Below are 17,500 nucleotides of genomic sequence, written 5' to 3' on the forward strand. Positions count from 1 at the left end.
CTCATCCTCTGTCCACTTTTCTGATGAACTACCTACTCCCTCGTCGCCCAACCCAAAGACTTCTCTTGCTTTGAGAGACAATCACCCGGACGCTCGCTCTGGTATGGAGACTCTTCAGACGGTAGACGAAAATGACCCTCAGAGGAGACATGCGCGTGGATGGTCAATTGGGACTTGGTCTAGTGCTGCTCCCACGGCAGACGGCTACTCCATGAAGAAGCCTTTGATACGAACTGCTACTGGAGCCAGTGAGGTAGATGGAGATAGAGGAGAAGACGATGCCAATAAAAAGGGGAAAAAGGACAAGAAAGGGAAGAAAGGGAAGAAAGATAAAGAAGAGCCTCCTTCAGCACACCTGGACCCCGATAAAGATAAAACGGATCCGACACCCTTCCGCGAAAAGCCTTCTCGCTTAGCCATGCTTGTAGACCCAAAATCCTTAGAGGACTTAGAAAAGATAGGCGGTGTTAGTGGCTTATTGGAAGGACTAGGAGTCGATGGGGAAAAAGGGTTGGCGGTGGGGACAGACGAGGGGAATGCGGAGAACGGTGCCCCCCGGAGTTCCGCTGACATGCCTGGCGGGAACGGACCGCAGTGGCGAGCTAGTATGGACCGCAGGCGAGACATCTATGGGCGAAACGATCTCCCACGTAGAAAAAGTAAAAGTTTACTGCTTCTTATGTGGCTTGCCTTCAAAGACAAAGTTTTGGTGAGCTTTTCTGGAAGCATCTTAATCGAAACTTTCCTAATGTGGTCCTAGATCCTCTTATCAGTTGCTGCTGTCGTCTCTTTAGCTCTAGGTCTTTATCAAGATCTCGGTACTCCACCCAAAATCATTTATAACGACGAATGTCCTGATGGTTGCGAAGAAGCTCAAGTTGATTGGGTAGAAGGTGTCGCTATCGTTGTGGCGATCATCATCGTCGTCCTTGTCGGGTCCATCAACGACTGGCAGAAAGAACGTCAGTTCAAGAAGTTGAATGAAAAGCGGGAGGATCGTAACGTCAAGGTCATCAGAGGAGGCAGCGAGATGGTCATTAATGTCAAAGACGTAGTTGTCGGGGACGTTTGTTTGCTAGAACCTGGAGAAATAATCCCCGTTGATGGCATTTTCCTTCGAGGACACAACGTTAGGTGTGACGAATCCGGCGCTACCGGTGAATCAGATGCTATTAAAAAGTTCTCTTACGACGAGTGCATTAAAGAAAGAGATAATCTCCAACCCGGCCAAAGGCAAAAGAAAGACTGCTTCCTCATCTCCGGTGCCAAAGTCCTTGAAGGAGTGGGTGAGTACGTTGTCATTGCGGTTGGTCCAACGAGTTTCAACGGTCGTATCATGATGGGTGAGTGTTCTACATTTTACTGGGCTCTATCTGCGGCTGACTCACTGCAGCCATGCGAGGCGATGCCGACGAGACTCCCCTTCAGATAAAACTTAATCATCTTGCCGAACTCATAGCCAAACTCGGTGGCGCGTCGGGTCTTCTCCTCTTTATTGCCTTGATGATTCGATTCTTCGTCCAACTTAAAACCAATCCCGATAGATCAGCCAATGATAAGGCGCAGTCTTTTATCCAGATTTTGATCATTGCGGTCACACTCGTTGTCGTCGCTGTACCTGAAGGTCTGCCTCTCGCCGTGACGTTAGCATTGGCGTTTGCAACCAAGCGAATGACAAAGCAGAACCTTCTGGTTAGAGTGCTTGGATCGTGCGAGACCATGGCCAATGCTACAGTGGTATGCACAGATAAAACTGGTATGATTTTCTTGTTGCGAAGAGAGAGAGAGCTCCACTGACATAAGTTATAGGGACTCTGACGCAAAACGAGATGACAGTCGTCGCTGGCTCCCTTGGTGTCCATGGTAAATTTGTCAAAGACTTATCCGACAATGCTTCTCGTTCCAATGCCAATGAAGGAGAAGGTCACAGCGTCCATGGTGATTTTTCGTTTGACATGAGTCAGTTGAACGATTACGCTTCATCATCCCTTCAAACACTGTTCAATGAGGCTATCTGCATCAATTCCACCGCTTTTGAGGACAAGAATGAGGAAGGGAAGCTGAACTTTGTCGGCAGCAAGACGGAGACTGCTTTGTTGCGCTTCGCCAAAGACATGGAATGGCCTAATTACAGACAGGTCAGAGAGTCTGCCGAAATTGTCCAAATGATACCTTTCAGTTCTGAGCTCAAAGCTATGGGCGTCGTTGTCAGAAAAGATGACACATACCGACTATACCTGAAAGGAGCCAGTGAGGTCTTGAGCAACAACTGCACTAGGCATGTCGTGGTACATCAAGACGGCAATAAAGGTGATGATATTGAGACCACCGAGTTCGACGATGACACCATGAGCAACATCTCCAAGACCATCATTTTTTATGCCAACCAATCTCTTCGTACAATTGCCCTTTGTTACCGCGATTTCGAATCTTGGCCGCCCGCAGGCACTGAGAAGGACGGGGCAGATGAGGTACCTTATGAGGCGATTGCGAAGGATATGACTCTCATTGCCATAACTGGTATTGAAGACCCGCTCCGACCGGGTGTAAGAGAGGCGGTAGAGAAATGCCAACTAGCAGGCGTAGCTGTGAAAATGTGCACTGGCGACAATGTCTTAACGGCGCGATCCATAGCTTCACAATGTGGTATATTCACTGCTGGAGGTGTGGTAATGGAAGGTCCGCTCTTCAGAAAGGTACGCACTTATCGTCTTCTCTGACCGGTTCCTGATTTTTTGTTAGCTGTCTGATTCAGATCGTTTGGAAATTGCCCCTCGTCTCCAAATTCTGGCTCGATCATCACCTGAAGACAAACGACTTCTAGTTAAGACACTGAAAAGCATGGGCGAAGTTGTTGGTGTAACCGGTGATGGTACCAATGACGGTCCTGCGCTAAAACTTGCGAATGTTGGATTTGCGATGGGTATTGCGTAAGTGGACGACATGAGCAGTGATAAGCTAGTATGATTGACTATATTGCTCGTAGCGGGACTGAGGTTGCTAAGGAAGCATCTGACATTATCCTCATGGATGATTCATTCAAGAATATCGTTCTCGCCATTATGTGGGGTAGGTGTGTTAATGACTCGGTCAAGAAGTTCCTGCAGTTCCAAATTTCCGTGAATATCACGGCCGTATTCATCACATTTATCTCTGCCGTCGCATCGTCCAGCGAAGAGTCTGTCTTGACTGCTGTTCAACTTCTTTGGGTCAACTTAATTATGGACACCTTTGCCGCCCTGGCGCTTGCCACCGATCCTGCGACTGAATCGTCCCTTGACCGCAAGCCTGACAGGAAGAATGCGCCTCTGATAACCGTGGAAATGTTCAAAATGATCATGGTTCAGGCTATCTATCAGATCATTGTATGCTTGGTGCTGCACTTTGCTGGTCTAAAGATTCTTGGGCTGGAGGACAATGATCAGAACAATACAGAACTTGGAGCGTTGGTCTTCAACTGCTTTGTTTTCTGTCAGATTTGTAGGTGCTGTCAAACGCACCCCGAAAGATGAGTTTAACTTGCCTCGTTATAGTCAACCAATTGAATTGTCGTCGGCTCGATCGCAAACTCAATGTTCTTGAAGGATTCTGGCGCAATTGGTATTTTATTATCATCTTCCTGATCAGTACGTATCTTTCAATTTACTCATGGTCTGTGACTAAACAGCTTTTCACATAGTGGTCGGTGGCCAAATTCTGATTGTGGAAGTTGGCGGGGCCGCGTTCCAGGTGACTCGGCTTGGTGGTCGTGATTGGGGAATCACTCTTGTCATCGGTGCACTTTCTCTTCCCATTGGTGCCCTCGTTCGGTTGACGCCTACAGGGCCATTTGCCCGACTTCTTGTCAAACTGCACATATATGCGGACCCTAACAAGCTTCCTGAGCTGTCTCCAGAGGCGGAGGAAGAGCAGTACTCTTATAATCCAGCTCTGAGCAGGGTGAAAGATAATCTCTCAACTTACGCCCGCATTCGAGGCGGTAGGCTGCGAGCCAGTTCAATGGTAGCAAAAAGTAGAAACGCTCAGCTGCGTGATGCTGATATCCAATTGTACGTGATTTCATTTGGGTAGATAGTACTCTCTGACATTGTATATAGCCCATCACTCCTCACTATGGTACCTACAGTCATTGCAGGTACAGTGGGCGCTGGTGCGCACTGGGTAACTCCCCACAACTCAATTGGGCTTTCGAATCCTGCCGGGCAAGATCCATCATATTCGACGGCTGAGCTCTTTAAGGGTAAAGTTCAACTACACCCACGAACAAACCCGGATGACCCGTTGTATGCCAAATTCGGTCTGCAACCTCCTGAGTCCCGCGGATCATCGGTCTCGGGTGCTGAGGGGCTTAGCTCAGGCGATGCCAACAATGTCTAATCTAACAAAAATGTCAAGCTGGAAACATTTAGAGAGGGCAGAAAATAGTGTATTTCATGCGTGCTGCAGTAGTTAATAGACAAATGGGAGTGTTGTACATAATTAGAGTTCGGGATAGAGTCTTGTCAGTCTTTGTTCCCGAGTACATGTAGGGGGCTTGAAAAATATGGTTCTGATAGCTGGGTGGGCGTCGATCACAATTTGTGCTCATATACATAAGAGACATGGGTGATTCATGCAATAATGTACAAACGTAGGCCAATTGTAACTTACAACGGTACCAATAGCGACAATAGAGGCAATAATGGCGAAGATCAGCCATTGTTAGAGAGCACATGCGCGGAGACCTACGCCACAGGGTTCATTCGATAAATTACGAGTGCCGAGCCTACGTGTAGCAGCAAGATATTTACCATGAGAGGACAAGAACGGACATAATCTAGTAGATCTCGATGAAAGCTTGGCCATCAGCATGTAATATCCAACCGTTTCGTGGAGAAGGGAGGCATCAAATAGGCCGCCGAATACCGCCTCTAACGAAGCCTTTTGCGACATTCGTTGATGACACTCGTTAGGGGTTGCGGTAATGAGTACACGTATACCCTATGACAGTGCTTGTTGCATTTCAGCTTGGTTGCAGATTACTGAGCGTCGGTGCCACAATTGCATGTACTATGTAGAAGAACGAAGGACGAATGAAGAGAATATGCAGCGCAGTGAAGAAACAAGCAATCTCGCCCTTCTCCACCACTGCTGCTTTTTTATTTATATGCTTAAACGCCATTATCGTATATTATTAGCGCCAGCGCGAGATCACTCTTGCCTTAGCGCGCGCTGGCGTTTATAACGACACCGAATCTTCGCCAGTCATGCATCCATCGCGCTTGCGTCTGACCGGCAAAGTACGTATGAGACATCGGGCATGCTCGGGCCCTTGGGAATTGCTGTAATCGGCAAGACCACTACGTACTGCTATCGTACCGTAGAGATATTTGGTCAGCAGTAGATGCTAGCTTCAAGGTCGTATCAAATGGTGCCATCGACCAACGGTCGTGTAACCAAGCACGCATGCCGGTAACGCCTCCTGCGGTAAAAATCAGTCAGTACATTTGGTACCACATATAAGACATAGTATTATAGATGCAAAACTATTAACCTAACAATCACAAAATTCCTGTGAGCAAGAGCTTATTACCTCTAGTTTCACGAACAACATATCTCTGGCTGAACCTCTCCTTCCGAATTCAAGGGCAACTGATTACTGCCTTAGTGATTACGAGGAAACGGCCAGAATGTACGGGAGTCTCGGCGTCTCCATTCTTCTGATGGCAGCTACACCAATTGTACTAGCCAAAATTCAAGAAGGCGGCGGTTATAGCCAACAGCTCGACCCTTGGAACGACGAATATGCGAACACTCCTGACTTGAGTTTTAGTGGAGTAGCAAGCTTTGCCCATCTTCCACATAAAAGATGCTTGGACATCAGGGATGCAGCATTTGATATTGCTCTATTGGGAGTACCTTTTGACTCTGCTGTTTCATTTCGGCCCGGTACGTGAACTAATCTTTGCACTTGGAACCACTGATGTTGATATGTCACAGGCGCGAGGTTTGGACCATACGCTTTGAGAAGTGGTGGGTACCGCGGACATGGGCTTGTTTAAATGTATGCTGATACTGTATCGGTTGTGCTTTCCAGGCTCACGAAGGCAGCGACCTGATCGTGGCTACAGCAGCAGGTTAGAAGTCAACCCATATTCAGGAGACCTCTCCATAGTGAGTTCCACGATATTTGGACGATTATTGAGCGCTAAACAGCATTTCATCTATCTTAGCTTGATTGTGGAGATGTTCCTGTGACTCCATTCGATCCTGCGACTGCCATAAAGCAAATCAACGCAGCGTATCGATCCTTACTCCATCATCCTGTTGTATCACCAGAAAAGATGCAAAACCTAAACATGCAGAGAGGTCTCGATGGAAAGATACACCCCCGGATCATTACTCTGGGCGGCGATCATACCATTGTGGGTAATGGAAAAGCACGGGTTGCTGTACTGCTGATGTAGGCCAAAGGTTCTTCCTATCCTCGATGCTGTTCATGAAATCTATGGGCCAGTCTCTGTCATTCATTTCGATGCTCATATCGACACATGGAACCCATATCGATATGTTGGTAGTGTCTCGGTCCAGGCTGAACTTAACCATGGGACTTTCTTTTGGCATGCGTATGAGAAAGGTTTCATAAAGCCTAATTCATCCATCCACGCCGGTATAAGAACCCGTTTTGGGGTAAGTGATTGACACTAAGAATTCTACGATATTGACTGCTACAATTAGGGGCCCCAGGATTTGGAAGATGATGTGACTGCAGGATTTGATCTTATCCATACTTTTGATTTGGATGACTTTGGGGTTGATTGGATCTCAGAGAAGATTAAAAACAGAATCGGTGGTGGACCGGTCGTGATTAGTCTTGACGTCGATGTCATGGACCCTGCCTTCGTACCTGCTAGTAAGCATCTGAGACATCTCGGACAACTGCAGTGTTGATATGACATAGCTGGCACGCCCGAGTCCGGTGGATGGACTTCTCGAGAGCTTCGTAGGATCCTACACTCACTGAGTGGACTCAATATCGTAGCCTTGGACATTGTGGAACTTTCGCCTGCTTATGATACCAATGGTGGGTGGCCCCCTTTCTACAATTCAAACGCTTGCTTAATCCTACTATGCTAGCCGAGATATCCGCCATTGCCGCAGCGGACATGGTGTATGATTTTTTGTCTATCCTCACTCTCGGTGTAGATAATCGTAACGACGCTGTCAGTGGGATAAAGACATCGAAGGATGAGCTTTGACCATAAGAACAGAGCTTGCTGTAAAGATGGACTCGTCATAGACAAAAGAATAATGGATTATAGTGTTAACTATCAGCACTGAATATACAACAACTCCATATAAATTATTGTTATTTGTTGAGTTTACAGTAGGATCCACCCGTTGACGGTTGTCCGAAATATACCAATTGCGCTTTACGGTTAAGAAGGCAGTTTGCAATAAATACGGCCATCAAACACCGTACGCTGTACTACGGCTCAAGGGGAATTTAGCCGTTCGTGATTGGCAGCAAGTCTCTCGTTGCTGTTGTATACGTTATATGTGTTGTTTTCTTGCGTAAGTCAGGAGCGTATATGTCTTCTTCTTGTCTTTGTGGGTAGCATATTATTATTTAGAGGACGCAAGCCGAAGTTCCAAACGGTGAAAAGGGCCGACGGAGTTATACGTAATTATAAAAACGCATAAATTCATTATTACGAAGAACGGAGAAAAATAAATCTGACATCATCTGACCTTGTTTTATTATGCCGACGACAAGGTTAGGTTATTATTAGACGCGCAGCTGGGGGTTCTCGTTCGTTGTGAAATCATCTTTCAATTCAAGTTGTCGCAAGTTAATATAAGTAACAGTGGTGCGGTGGACGAGGATGTGCATAGTAAAACTCTGTGATTAGGAGTTGACGGTTGATGTTGACGGTTGACGGTAATAGATTACGGAGTAAGGTAAAGATCCCTAACTTTATTTAGCTTTTGATGAACCGCCTCGCGAGTCGAAAAATAGCAACCGAATGTAAGCAGTCAGGGTAATTTTGGAGGGCGATGAGAGTGTGACGCATGTTTGCCGCTTCGGCTTGAGCGAGAATCTCTAGGATTTCCTTAGACGATGCGGAAAGGGAAATGAGCAACGAGCAAGGAGAATGCCGAACACAATGCATGCATGCTAGGCCACGCAAGCAGCACGGGAAAGCAGCAAGGGAAAGCAACAAGGGAAAAACTTAGTGGACGGAAAATCACAGCACAGCAACATAACAAACCGCAAAACAAAAGGTAGAAGTAAAAATAGCAAATAGCGCAGAATAACCGACATCGCCCTCATAAAACGAAGGCTCAAAGCTCGGCTGCTGATTCTCATTTCTCTCATCTCCATTCTTCTTTCTCATCGTATTACCTTTTCCGCTCTTTATCTCCAAGAACAATAATAATCTTTTCGCCTCTTAATCACACAGGCGAAATGATCCCTTCCACCGCCGCCGCCCTCCTCACCCTCACAGCTGGTGCCGCCTTCGCCCATACCGGATGTGGTGGCCACGAGATTGGTCGGCGAAATGTTGGCGGTCCCATGTTGTATCGTCGAGCTGTCACCGATGAAGCTAGTGCTGCTGTCAGTACAGGTAGGTTAATACAATACAATACAATCGTATTCTATGACAATGACTGACCATAACGACCACGTAGACATCAACACCGAGTGTACAGCCTACAGTTATGCCCCTGTGACCGAGTTGATATCCTCTTTCCCGACTATTTGGCAGACTGCTTCCATCCCCTCCAATGACACAGAAGCCCAACAACTTTTTGGGAAAATTAACTCCACTCTTAATACCAAGATTCCAAATGATGTACCCCACGGAACCCCCACGGGTGATTGGACCGGTGTGAACTACTCTAACAGTGACCCGGACTGTTGGTGGACTCATAACAAGTGCACGACTCCTTCCAACGACACTGGTTTGCAAGCCGATATCTCCATCGCACCCGAGCCAATGACATGGGGTTTGGGTTTTGACGATGGACCTAACTGTAGTCACAACGCTTTGTATGATCTTCTTTTGGAGAACAACCAGAAGGCTACCATGTACGTGATCATCTCTCTTTATTCATGTCCAAACTTATGTATGTAAAAGGTTTTTCATTGGATCCAATGTCTTGGACTGGCCTCTCCAGGCTATGAGGGCTCACGACGAAGGTCATGAAATATGTGTTCACACCTGGTCTCATCAATACATGACCGCCCTCAGTAACGAGGTCGTCTTTGCCGAATTGTACTACACCCAGAAAGCCATCAAGGCTGTTCTCGGAGTTACTCCCCAGTGCTGGTATGTTGGCACTTTGGTGGAATCGTGTGAGACTATAGCTAATGATGACACAGGCGACCTCCGTACGGTGATGTCGACAACAGAGTTCGTATGATTGCCGAGGGACTCAACCTGACTACCATCATCTGGTCAGACGACACCGATGACTGGGCGGCTGGAACCAACGGCGTCACTGAGCAAGACGTCACAAATAACTACCAGTCAGTGATCGACAAGGCTGGTAACGGTACATACACTACTCACGGCCCCGTTGTTCTTAACCACGAGCTCAGTAAGTCTCTCCCAACGACTAAACCGATGTTTGCTCACGATGTCCTCTTCAGCCAACTACACCATGTCTGTCTTCATGACTATGTTCCCCAAGATCAAATCAGCTTTCAACTACATTGTCCCCATTTGCACTGCATACAACATCACCCAACCATATGCCGAAAGTAATATCACTTGTCCCAACTTTGAAACTTACATCTCTGGTGTCACAAACATCAGCAGCTCTACCACTCAGAAAGATGGAAGCAGCTCAACAAACACTGCTTCTGGTTCCGGCGCCGCTGGTAGTGCCAGTGCCACTAGCAGCAGCGACGACTCAAGCAGCTCTGGTGGCTCAAGCGGCTCTAGTGGCTCAAACAACGCTAGCAGTGGTGCTTTGGGCATGTTCGACAGTTTGTCAGGAGTGGGTCTTATTTTGGGGGGTGTAGTTGCTGGTGTGATGCTGCTGTAATGTGATGTGCTTTAGCACGAAAAAAATGGACAGTATATCAAACGTCACATGACGTACTATGTATCCAAACGGACAATATTACAATATTATTCTTAATGCATCATACAAACATAGTAGCATTGCCATAATCCTGAAGTCTACTGGTTCGGGTGAGACACCCGTCAATCTAATTCTGTTAAGGGCATTTGATGATTGTCAGTTCTACGTAGTGCCGAAACGAAGATTGAGTTTCTGTTATCTAACAGACGAAAAGGAACGCTGATATGCACTGCCATTTATCTGAGATCCAATGATATCTATAAAGAATGCTTTCCGCCGTATATAGGGTAAGCCTGTAATGACTGACGCACAATAATATTATGAAATCTGGCCCCTACTTTAGTGCTGTGATCTTTGACTTCTGATTACGCATGGTTTACATATATGCCAGATCTTGGAGAGCTATTACTGCTGAGCCTACTAAAGAGAAACCTTGCATGTCCATAGCCATAAGGCATAAAATTTGGCTCCCGCAACATGTCAACAAAAAGTGGATCCCCTTGAGATCGATACTTTCGTCTGTAGCACTTAGGCACATGGATTACGAATCCCATCGGGATGCCGGGCCGGTGGGTCTGATGCCTGGTGGTAACTGGAGAGCGGCCATTCGCCAGAAATATATACATTTTAGTATTCCTGCCAACATTTTTTACTCCATTTCCTTCCCCTGTTTTCCCCCAACAAGATGCTCGCCCGTGTCCTTACCCGTGCTCGCCCACAGCGAAGCCTTTCCGCCCAATGCTTTTCCACAGCTTCTGCACCTCGCACGAAATACACCCACAGGACAACAGCCATCCTAGCTGGTATCGCATCAGCAGTACGTGTCCATCTCCATCCATCACACACAGCCTGCTGACCTCTTTCTTCACTCTTAAGGGTATCGCACTGACTTATCAGTCTTGGAACCCCGTCAGAGCAGATGAGTCCTCAAATGCTCGAGCCCCTGGCGTGTCGACTGTCCAGCCCAGTGGGCAAAAGTTGGTCAGCTTTGAGGAAGTGCAGAAACATAACAAGCGGGACGATTGCTGGGTGATAATAGATGTAAGAGGGCAATCGGATCTCAAAATCTATTGCAAAGTGAGCTAATAAGCTCTGCTTTAGGGAAAGATTTATGATGTGACAGATTTCTTGGAAAATCATCCCGGGGGAGCTGAAATCATCATTGCCAACGCTGGGAAGGATGCTACGTGAGTAAATACAAGTACATCGTTTCTGTATCTCACCCAAACCAAAAAAGGAAAATATTCAAGCCCCTTCATCCCCCTGACGCTCTGGACATGCTCGATCCCTCTCAACATCTTGGCCCGGTGGACCCGACAACGATGCCGGAACCGGAAGAAGAGGAGCCAACAGAGGAGGACTTACGCATGGAAGAAGCCAGGAAATCCATGCCGGGGGTCGATGGAATGTTACTAGTACAGGACTTTGAAGACTGGGCGGAAAAGGTGATGAGTGGTACAGCTTGGAACTATTACAAAAGTGCAGCAGATAGGGAGAAAAGTGAGTCGCCCGGACGGTAAATGAAGCTCTCGGAAATACTAATATTTACCACAGCTGCCGCTGAGAACGAAAAAGCCTTCGACCGATACTTCTTCCGCCCCAGAATACTTCGAGACGCGACTACTGGTAGTACTGAGACGGAATTCATGGGTATGAAGACGACTATGCCTGTTTTCATTTCCCCTGCCGCCATGGCGAAACTCGGAAATCCTTTAGGAGAAGTCAATTTGACAAGAGGGGCTGGTGCATGTGGCATAGTACAAGGAGTAAATGCTTTTTGTCACAACCATCTTCCCTAATAGCTGACGATTTGGTTACCGACAGATCTCGATCAACGCTTCCTGTTCTCTGGACGAGATCATGACTGCTAGAAAAGATGGACAACCTGTGATGTTCCAGATCTATCTCAATAAAGATCGGGCAGCTTCCATTGCCCTCCTCAAGAAAGTCACTGCACTTGGAGCCAACGCAATTATCTTCACAGTTGATACGGCTTGGCGTAGTAAACGAACGATGGATGTCAGAGCCAAAGCACAAGTGGCTCCACCGCCCAGTAGCAGTGGTCAGCAAAAGAGCGCTTCACCTTTAGGTGTCAGTCAAGCAATCTCAGGCTACCAAGATACAAATTTGACATGGAAAGACATTGACTTCATACGGGTATGTGAACACGCGTAAGGTTACAAAAATACTTACTTATATCGTTGCAGGAACATACAAACTTACCCATTATCGTGAAGGGTGTTCAGTGTGTGGAGGATGTGGATCTATGCGCCAAAGCCGGCGTGCAAGGCGTGATTCTCGTAGGTTGATTCATTGACTTATTCTGAATAAGCCGGGCTCTTTGACTGACAGCTGGCACAGTCTAATCACGGAGGAAGGCAATGTGATTAGTGAGCATAGATTTGGCCACTCAGCTTTTCAACATTTCTGACAAACCTTTAGTGCCCCTGCACCTATAGATCTTCTTTATGAGCTGCGCTGTAATCGACCGGATCTCTTCGACAAAATCGAAGTTATGATGGATGGCGGTGTTCGATCGGGTGCAGACGTGGTGAAGGCGATTGCTCTTGGTGCCAAGGCTGTTGGAATTGGAAGAAGCTTTTTGTACGCTAACGGCACACATGGTGAAGAGGGTGTTGTCAGGCTTTGCCAAAGTGAGTCCTGTTTGCCAATCAAAGATGCACTGCATCCGTGGCTGATACGTTACAGTCCTTGCCGAAGAGATCACAAATACAATGAGGAACATCGGTGCGCCACGCCTGGAGGACCTCAAGCCAGAGATGGTGGGCCCGGCAGGGCCGTGGGTCGGGAACAATGTACCTCCTTATGTTAAAACTCAATAGATACCCCGGTCATACGGGTGGCCAATCCAGTAGCGATACCTATCATGCATTTCAGTTGGGATATAAAAGTTATTTTGCTGGGGTGACGCTCTGGAAAGCTTCATTTCCCGCTTCCGCCTTTATTCTGATTACGCGGTTCCTCAGGCCCCATCTGCGCGGCAAAGAAAAGCGCGATGCCTACAATGTACATCCAGTATTTTTGAAGAAATGATTTTTCGGGGGGAGGCGTGACAGGAGCGCCAGTATCACTATCGACCATCATGGAAGTGCCCATCGGAGGCCTAAAGGGCAGTCAGCCAATACATGTTAGCCTGACTACTGCTTTCGCGAGTTGAATCGAGGAAGTGCCTACGGGCGTGTCTTTTGTGACTCCATGGTTGCCACCTGGAAAATAGAGATGTCTTGTGGCAGGGACACAGTGGATAATGAATCATCATAAGATCGAGAAGTCAAAGGGTGCAAGGAAAGGGAAACTAGTTGAGTACCCTCCACGTGCAACTTGATCAACAGAGGACCTGCCAAGTAGCTCTGCATATGTATGTGTCTTATGAGTATTCAATCCTTAATTGATGTACGGGCTTCAGTAGCACTTACAGCACGGGTGGTGGCAATCAACCAAGCGTTATCATCATCACTATCGTCTTCTTTCGTCTGTAACCCCACTTGATACCACCCTGTACTATCACCCGCCTCTTGCGGATCTACCTGTGTGGTTGTATTCAATGGAATAATTCGAGGATTGAAAGGTGAACCGTCTTCTGCTGATGATACAATGAGATGGCCCAGCGGATTGAAAGATGGCGCCAATTCTGTGCTAACTTGAACAGGTACGAATCGGTGATGAAGCTTGTACTGCAGAGTGTTTGCGAATACTAATGGAGCGATAAGGACGAAGAAAAGGGCAGAGAAGAAGGACGTCATGATGGTCAGATTGCAGAACTCAGACCACTTTGAGGCTCGGGCTTGGGGCTTGGAGAAAGATAATTAGAGACGCTAGAGCACCATAGGGCACGCTGAAGACAGAACAGTACTAGAATCAGCAGAGTTATAAGAGAAGATGGATGAGAAATCCAAACCCACCAAAAAGGAATAGTCTTTGGTATATCGATTACCGGAAGGAAAATAAATGACTGAACTTGTATACCATCGTTGCCCGTTGCCGGTCCCCGTCGGTGTCGAGGGATATACTGAAGGATGATTGTCCTTGCATACAGTAAGTATATTTACGTAATAGACAACACGAGTCCATTTTTGTGCGCTAAATAAGGAGAAGAAAGAAGGCGCATCGATCGGTCAGTTGATGACTCCGACCTTCATTCCCAATCTGCTTAGTTATAGTCCAGACAATATCAGTTCCTCACCTTGAACTATCTTTGTAGCACCATAAACTAGGCTACCGAGATTCTAACGCCTTGCAAATGGAAGTACGTAAATGCGTTGCCGTCGCTTTACAAGAAGAGATATATCAACTCTGCATTCTTGTTTTAAATCCGGCGGCTAGCTGTAAGCACCTTATAAATCATCCAAGACATGCTCATCGCTATCACCCCTTCATTCTCAGGTGATTCCATCACCCATAAAAGTCTGAAAGTGGTTTCTCCAATTCCGATGCGCCTGCCGCGTCTGGGTTCGCGATTCTCAACGTTTCTTCTCTTTTGACCATTTCCCACATTGTCTTTGTTCTTACCTGCGCTAGGGCTGTTCCTCTCTGCTTTAAGATAAAAGCAGTATCACGGGGTGCAAGCGATCCCTTGAACGTAGGCAAAGTGCTGCTGGTACGCATGCTCTGCGAAACATACTCTCTTTCGGAGATGACAAACGGAGTGCAATTATCTGAGGGAGCGGCATCTTCAGGCGACCTTGAACTCTTACTGATAGGCCCGGAATACATCTTCATGCCTCCGGATGAGCTTCCGAGTGCAGGGGAATAAAAGCTCCTAGGTGCGAGAAGTCCCATAGGAGTATTGCCTCCTCTTTTGTTGATAGAATTGACAACTTCTCGCACAGGCCGTCGTCTTGCCTTATGTGCAGATGCGGCGCAAAAATCAGATGATGCTCCAGAGCTGATCGGTGTTACATGTTCAGGAGGAGGCTCCATTTCACTCGGGGAATGGGAAGGGATAGACGGGTCCGTCTGGGATGTGCCAGTGGCAGCTTCTTCCAGACTTGAATCCTTGTCAGAACCAGGGGGAAGTGAGTCTGACAACCCGCCTTCTGTTTCCGTAACTGATTCACCGTCCAATAATTTAACCCTGCTGAGAATAGTAGGCGAATCTATGACAGTGCCTGGATCCACAATCGCATTTAACGACAGATCCAAAACTCTGGGCTCGAAAGCCAGGCTGTCCATCAAAATCGCCGCCTCACACCCTTCACGCGACGTCACTTGCTTACAGGCGAAGCCATTTTTTCCCTCATGATCCTCCTTTGGCGCGCATACGTTCTCAATGGATTCTCTTCGCTGTAGACGGTTTGTTAAGCCTGTGGCTTCCAGCTCGCGGGACCCGCCAGAATCACTCCTATCAATGATGCCAAATGTCTCAATGCAGTCCTGCGTCTCTTCTTTCTGTACAATGATCATGTCCCTCATAGACCTGAGGGACGTAAGACTGGAAAGACTAGGGCCATAAGAGTCGTTTGGTGGACACTCTCGAGAAACCTTGTCCCTCCAGTTCACCGGTGGATGTTGTCTATTTTCATGCGCAACCAAGGATGGAGTTGCAATCGTTAAAGGACAAAGCTGATCTTGAGAGATAACAGGCCAGAGAGTTGGTTGTGGCGCAGGATCACGGATTTTTAGCTGATTCATAGACAAGCGCCCACTGGCTTGACTCGGTCGGCGGCTCAAGAAAGCGGATGCGCTTGCTTCGGCCATACGCCTAAAGATCGAGTCGTTGCGGTAAAGGGGGGGCTGATTCGTTGGAGATGGCTGATTTTCCGCAGCAAGATGGGCGTCCTGACTAAAACACTCGTCCATGTCACCAGAGTGGCGAGAGGCGAGGGATTCACGGATGCGTGCAGAATGTGGATTCGACCTTAGCGAGTCATATCCAGGTATGGGAAAGGCATTGGTGACCCCTGGAAATTCAAGCGGTTCAGAAGGCGTGACGTTCGGGAGCCGGTATTGTAAAGACTCGTAATGCGAGCTTCGAGGCATGAGAACCGCCTCTGTCTGAGTGGGGAATAGTAACGGATCACCGATTTCCTTCTCCTCAGTACCATTATTACTGTTTGATGAATACAATTTTTCAGCATGGTTTCTCAAGCCGCCAGGCTCCTTCCTATCAGAAAGTCCTTTGGAGTACCATAGGTCGCGAAGATGGTGTTCAGATCTCGTTGAATCCTCGTCACAGAACATGTCGATGCGATTATTTTGTGCTATACTTGTGACATGGGCAGCATTGGAGGGAGAATAGTATAGCGATTTGTCACGCTTGAGGTAGGGGCCAAGTAGACGGATACCTTTTCCCATCTGGCGGGCGGGAGCGGGAGGATGGGGCATGCCTTGCGCATCATTTGGCGGGTAATCGGTTAACTCTGAGTAAGGCCACGAATCCCACAGGGAGCCCCTGATCCTACTAGATATAGTGGGAAAACCTCTCCCAACCATTCCTACTCCTAAACCGAAAGTATTCACTGCGGACACGGTGTCCGCTTCTTCGGCTCTTAGATTTTCCATCTCCTTATGAGCATTTGTGCCTTTTTCATTCATCATCCCATCCATCAATTCTGGACCGTCTTCTTCTACTGGACTATGCCATCGTATTCGATTGAATGTTCGGCTGCTGGGACTGCTTGCGCAAGGATCGTCATCATATGCCTTGTGACTAGTATGACGACGACGCGCTCTCCACATACAAACTGCTAATAGGGTGCTTGCAAGGCCGATTGAACCGATGACCAGTCCTATGACGAGAGATTCAGTAAGTGAGTGACTGTGAGCACCTGAGTCGCCAGAGTTGATGGGAATGGTGGATGAGGGAATCGCGAGGGCATCTGGTAAAAGATAAACATGTTAGCAACAGGTGTCACAGTTCGAGTAAGTTCGCCATAGGTAGACGCACTTGACTGGCTGCTGCTGTCCGATTTCTCGGACGGGGCGCAGCCGGACACAAGTTCTGCCATTGCCCCTGAAGTCGACGATGTGCAGGGTATCTTGGCCATGGCAGATCCTGTTGCCACGGTACTGCTGGCTACTCCTGAATCGTTTTTCTCCGCAATGGAATCAAAACCGGCTGACACCGTGAAATTGCTGACCCAAGAGTTCGAGGAGGTGTTGTATATGTAGATTCCCCCATCCGCTGGGCCGGCTTGTGTATAGCCTGTTTCGAGCTGTTAGATTTGTATGCAAATTGGAACCAATTTGACCGACCACCAAAGACTATGATTTGATTTTCGCCTACCGCGATGGCGGAGTGATCAAATCTTGCGCCAGGACCTTCATTTGTCAATTGAACCCTCGGCAGTATTATTTACTGACTCACCTGTGCCAGCGTCTACTACCTTCTCCCAGGTTAACGTATTGAGATCCAATGTCCAGATTTCATCATACACTGTTTGGAGGTCAGAGCTAGCCCCGCCAA

At 47.5% G+C, this 17,500-nt stretch overlaps 6 protein-coding genes and 2 non-coding genes; 5 read left to right on the forward strand and 3 right to left on the reverse strand.

The window, feature by feature from the left end:
- CNAG_01232 (calcium-translocating P-type ATPase, PMCA-type) overlaps nucleotides 1-4,645 on the forward strand; it is a 5,307-nt gene extending 662 nt beyond the window's left edge. Inside the window, exons 1-9 of the mRNA XM_012194014.1 lie at nucleotides 1-709; nucleotides 761-1,343; nucleotides 1,394-1,756; nucleotides 1,810-2,696; nucleotides 2,743-2,930; nucleotides 2,987-3,480; nucleotides 3,534-3,626; nucleotides 3,680-4,049; nucleotides 4,098-4,645. The exon at nucleotides 1-709 is cut by the window's left edge and continues 662 nt beyond it. Coding sequence (XP_012049404.1) covers nucleotides 1-709; nucleotides 761-1,343; nucleotides 1,394-1,756; nucleotides 1,810-2,696; nucleotides 2,743-2,930; nucleotides 2,987-3,480; nucleotides 3,534-3,626; nucleotides 3,680-4,049; nucleotides 4,098-4,377 — 3,967 coding nt within the window. The 3' untranslated portion in view covers nucleotides 4,378-4,645.
- Nucleotides 4,646-5,272: 627 nt separating this feature from the next.
- On the forward strand, nucleotides 5,273-7,442 carry CNAG_01231 (agmatinase). XM_012194013.1 has 8 exons: nucleotides 5,273-5,928; nucleotides 5,980-6,012; nucleotides 6,077-6,153; nucleotides 6,213-6,404; nucleotides 6,454-6,669; nucleotides 6,718-6,892; nucleotides 6,941-7,063; nucleotides 7,117-7,442. Exons 1-8 carry the CDS (start codon nucleotides 5,670-5,672, stop codon nucleotides 7,236-7,238), a joined length of 1,197 nt encoding a protein of 398 aa, XP_012049403.1. The 5' UTR covers nucleotides 5,273-5,669; the 3' UTR covers nucleotides 7,239-7,442.
- CNAG_12456 lies at nucleotides 6,621-7,275 on the reverse strand. XR_001045760.1 has 2 exons: nucleotides 7,001-7,275; nucleotides 6,621-6,878 (listed from the first exon to the last, which is right to left on the reverse strand). It is a non-coding gene; the product is annotated as a hypothetical RNA (non-coding RNA).
- A 781-nt stretch (nucleotides 7,443-8,223) lies between the features above and the next one.
- Nucleotides 8,224-10,327, forward strand: CNAG_01230 (chitin deacetylase 2). XM_012194012.1 has 5 exons: nucleotides 8,224-8,609; nucleotides 8,674-9,073; nucleotides 9,123-9,314; nucleotides 9,368-9,585; nucleotides 9,638-10,327. The coding sequence occupies exons 1-5, from the start codon at nucleotides 8,450-8,452 to the stop codon at nucleotides 10,033-10,035; spliced, it is 1,368 nt and encodes a 455-aa protein (XP_012049402.1). The 5' UTR covers nucleotides 8,224-8,449; the 3' UTR covers nucleotides 10,036-10,327.
- Nucleotides 10,328-10,649: 322 nt separating this feature from the next.
- Nucleotides 10,650-12,981, forward strand: CNAG_01229 (L-mandelate dehydrogenase). XM_012193626.1 has 10 exons: nucleotides 10,650-10,891; nucleotides 10,951-11,115; nucleotides 11,176-11,261; nucleotides 11,312-11,574; nucleotides 11,629-11,840; nucleotides 11,899-12,231; nucleotides 12,282-12,374; nucleotides 12,436-12,464; nucleotides 12,517-12,728; nucleotides 12,784-12,981. The coding sequence occupies exons 1-10, from the start codon at nucleotides 10,760-10,762 to the stop codon at nucleotides 12,915-12,917; spliced, it is 1,659 nt and encodes a 552-aa protein (XP_012049016.1). The 5' UTR covers nucleotides 10,650-10,759; the 3' UTR covers nucleotides 12,918-12,981.
- On the reverse strand, nucleotides 12,944-14,181 carry CNAG_01228 (hypothetical protein). XM_012193627.1 has 4 exons: nucleotides 13,998-14,181; nucleotides 13,512-13,930; nucleotides 13,270-13,445; nucleotides 12,944-13,198 (listed from the first exon to the last, which is right to left on the reverse strand). Exons 2-4 carry the CDS (start codon nucleotides 13,836-13,838, stop codon nucleotides 13,018-13,020), a joined length of 684 nt encoding a protein of 227 aa, XP_012049017.1. The 5' UTR covers nucleotides 13,839-13,930; nucleotides 13,998-14,181; the 3' UTR covers nucleotides 12,944-13,017.
- A 62-nt stretch (nucleotides 14,182-14,243) lies between these two features.
- On the forward strand, nucleotides 14,244-16,197 carry CNAG_12457. XR_001045761.1 has 2 exons: nucleotides 14,244-15,110; nucleotides 15,183-16,197. It is a non-coding gene; the product is annotated as a hypothetical RNA (non-coding RNA).
- The window catches only part of CNAG_07432 (hypothetical protein), a 4,226-nt gene continuing 1,044 nt past the window's right edge, over nucleotides 14,319-17,500 (reverse strand). The window contains exons 2-4 of the mRNA XM_012193628.1: nucleotides 17,402-17,500; nucleotides 16,982-17,355; nucleotides 14,319-16,913 (exon numbers count right to left, since the gene is read on the reverse strand). The exon at nucleotides 17,402-17,500 is cut by the window's right edge and continues 660 nt beyond it. Coding sequence (XP_012049018.1) covers nucleotides 14,488-16,913; nucleotides 16,982-17,081 — 2,526 coding nt within the window. The 5' untranslated portion in view covers nucleotides 17,082-17,355; nucleotides 17,402-17,500 and the 3' untranslated portion in view covers nucleotides 14,319-14,487. The remainder of the gene's footprint in view (nucleotides 16,914-16,981; nucleotides 17,356-17,401) is intronic.

The sequence above is a fragment of the Cryptococcus neoformans genome, chromosome 5, assembly GCF_000149245.1.
Source record: "Cryptococcus neoformans var. grubii H99 chromosome 5, complete sequence".
NCBI lineage: Eukaryota > Fungi > Basidiomycota > Tremellomycetes > Tremellales > Cryptococcaceae > Cryptococcus > Cryptococcus neoformans.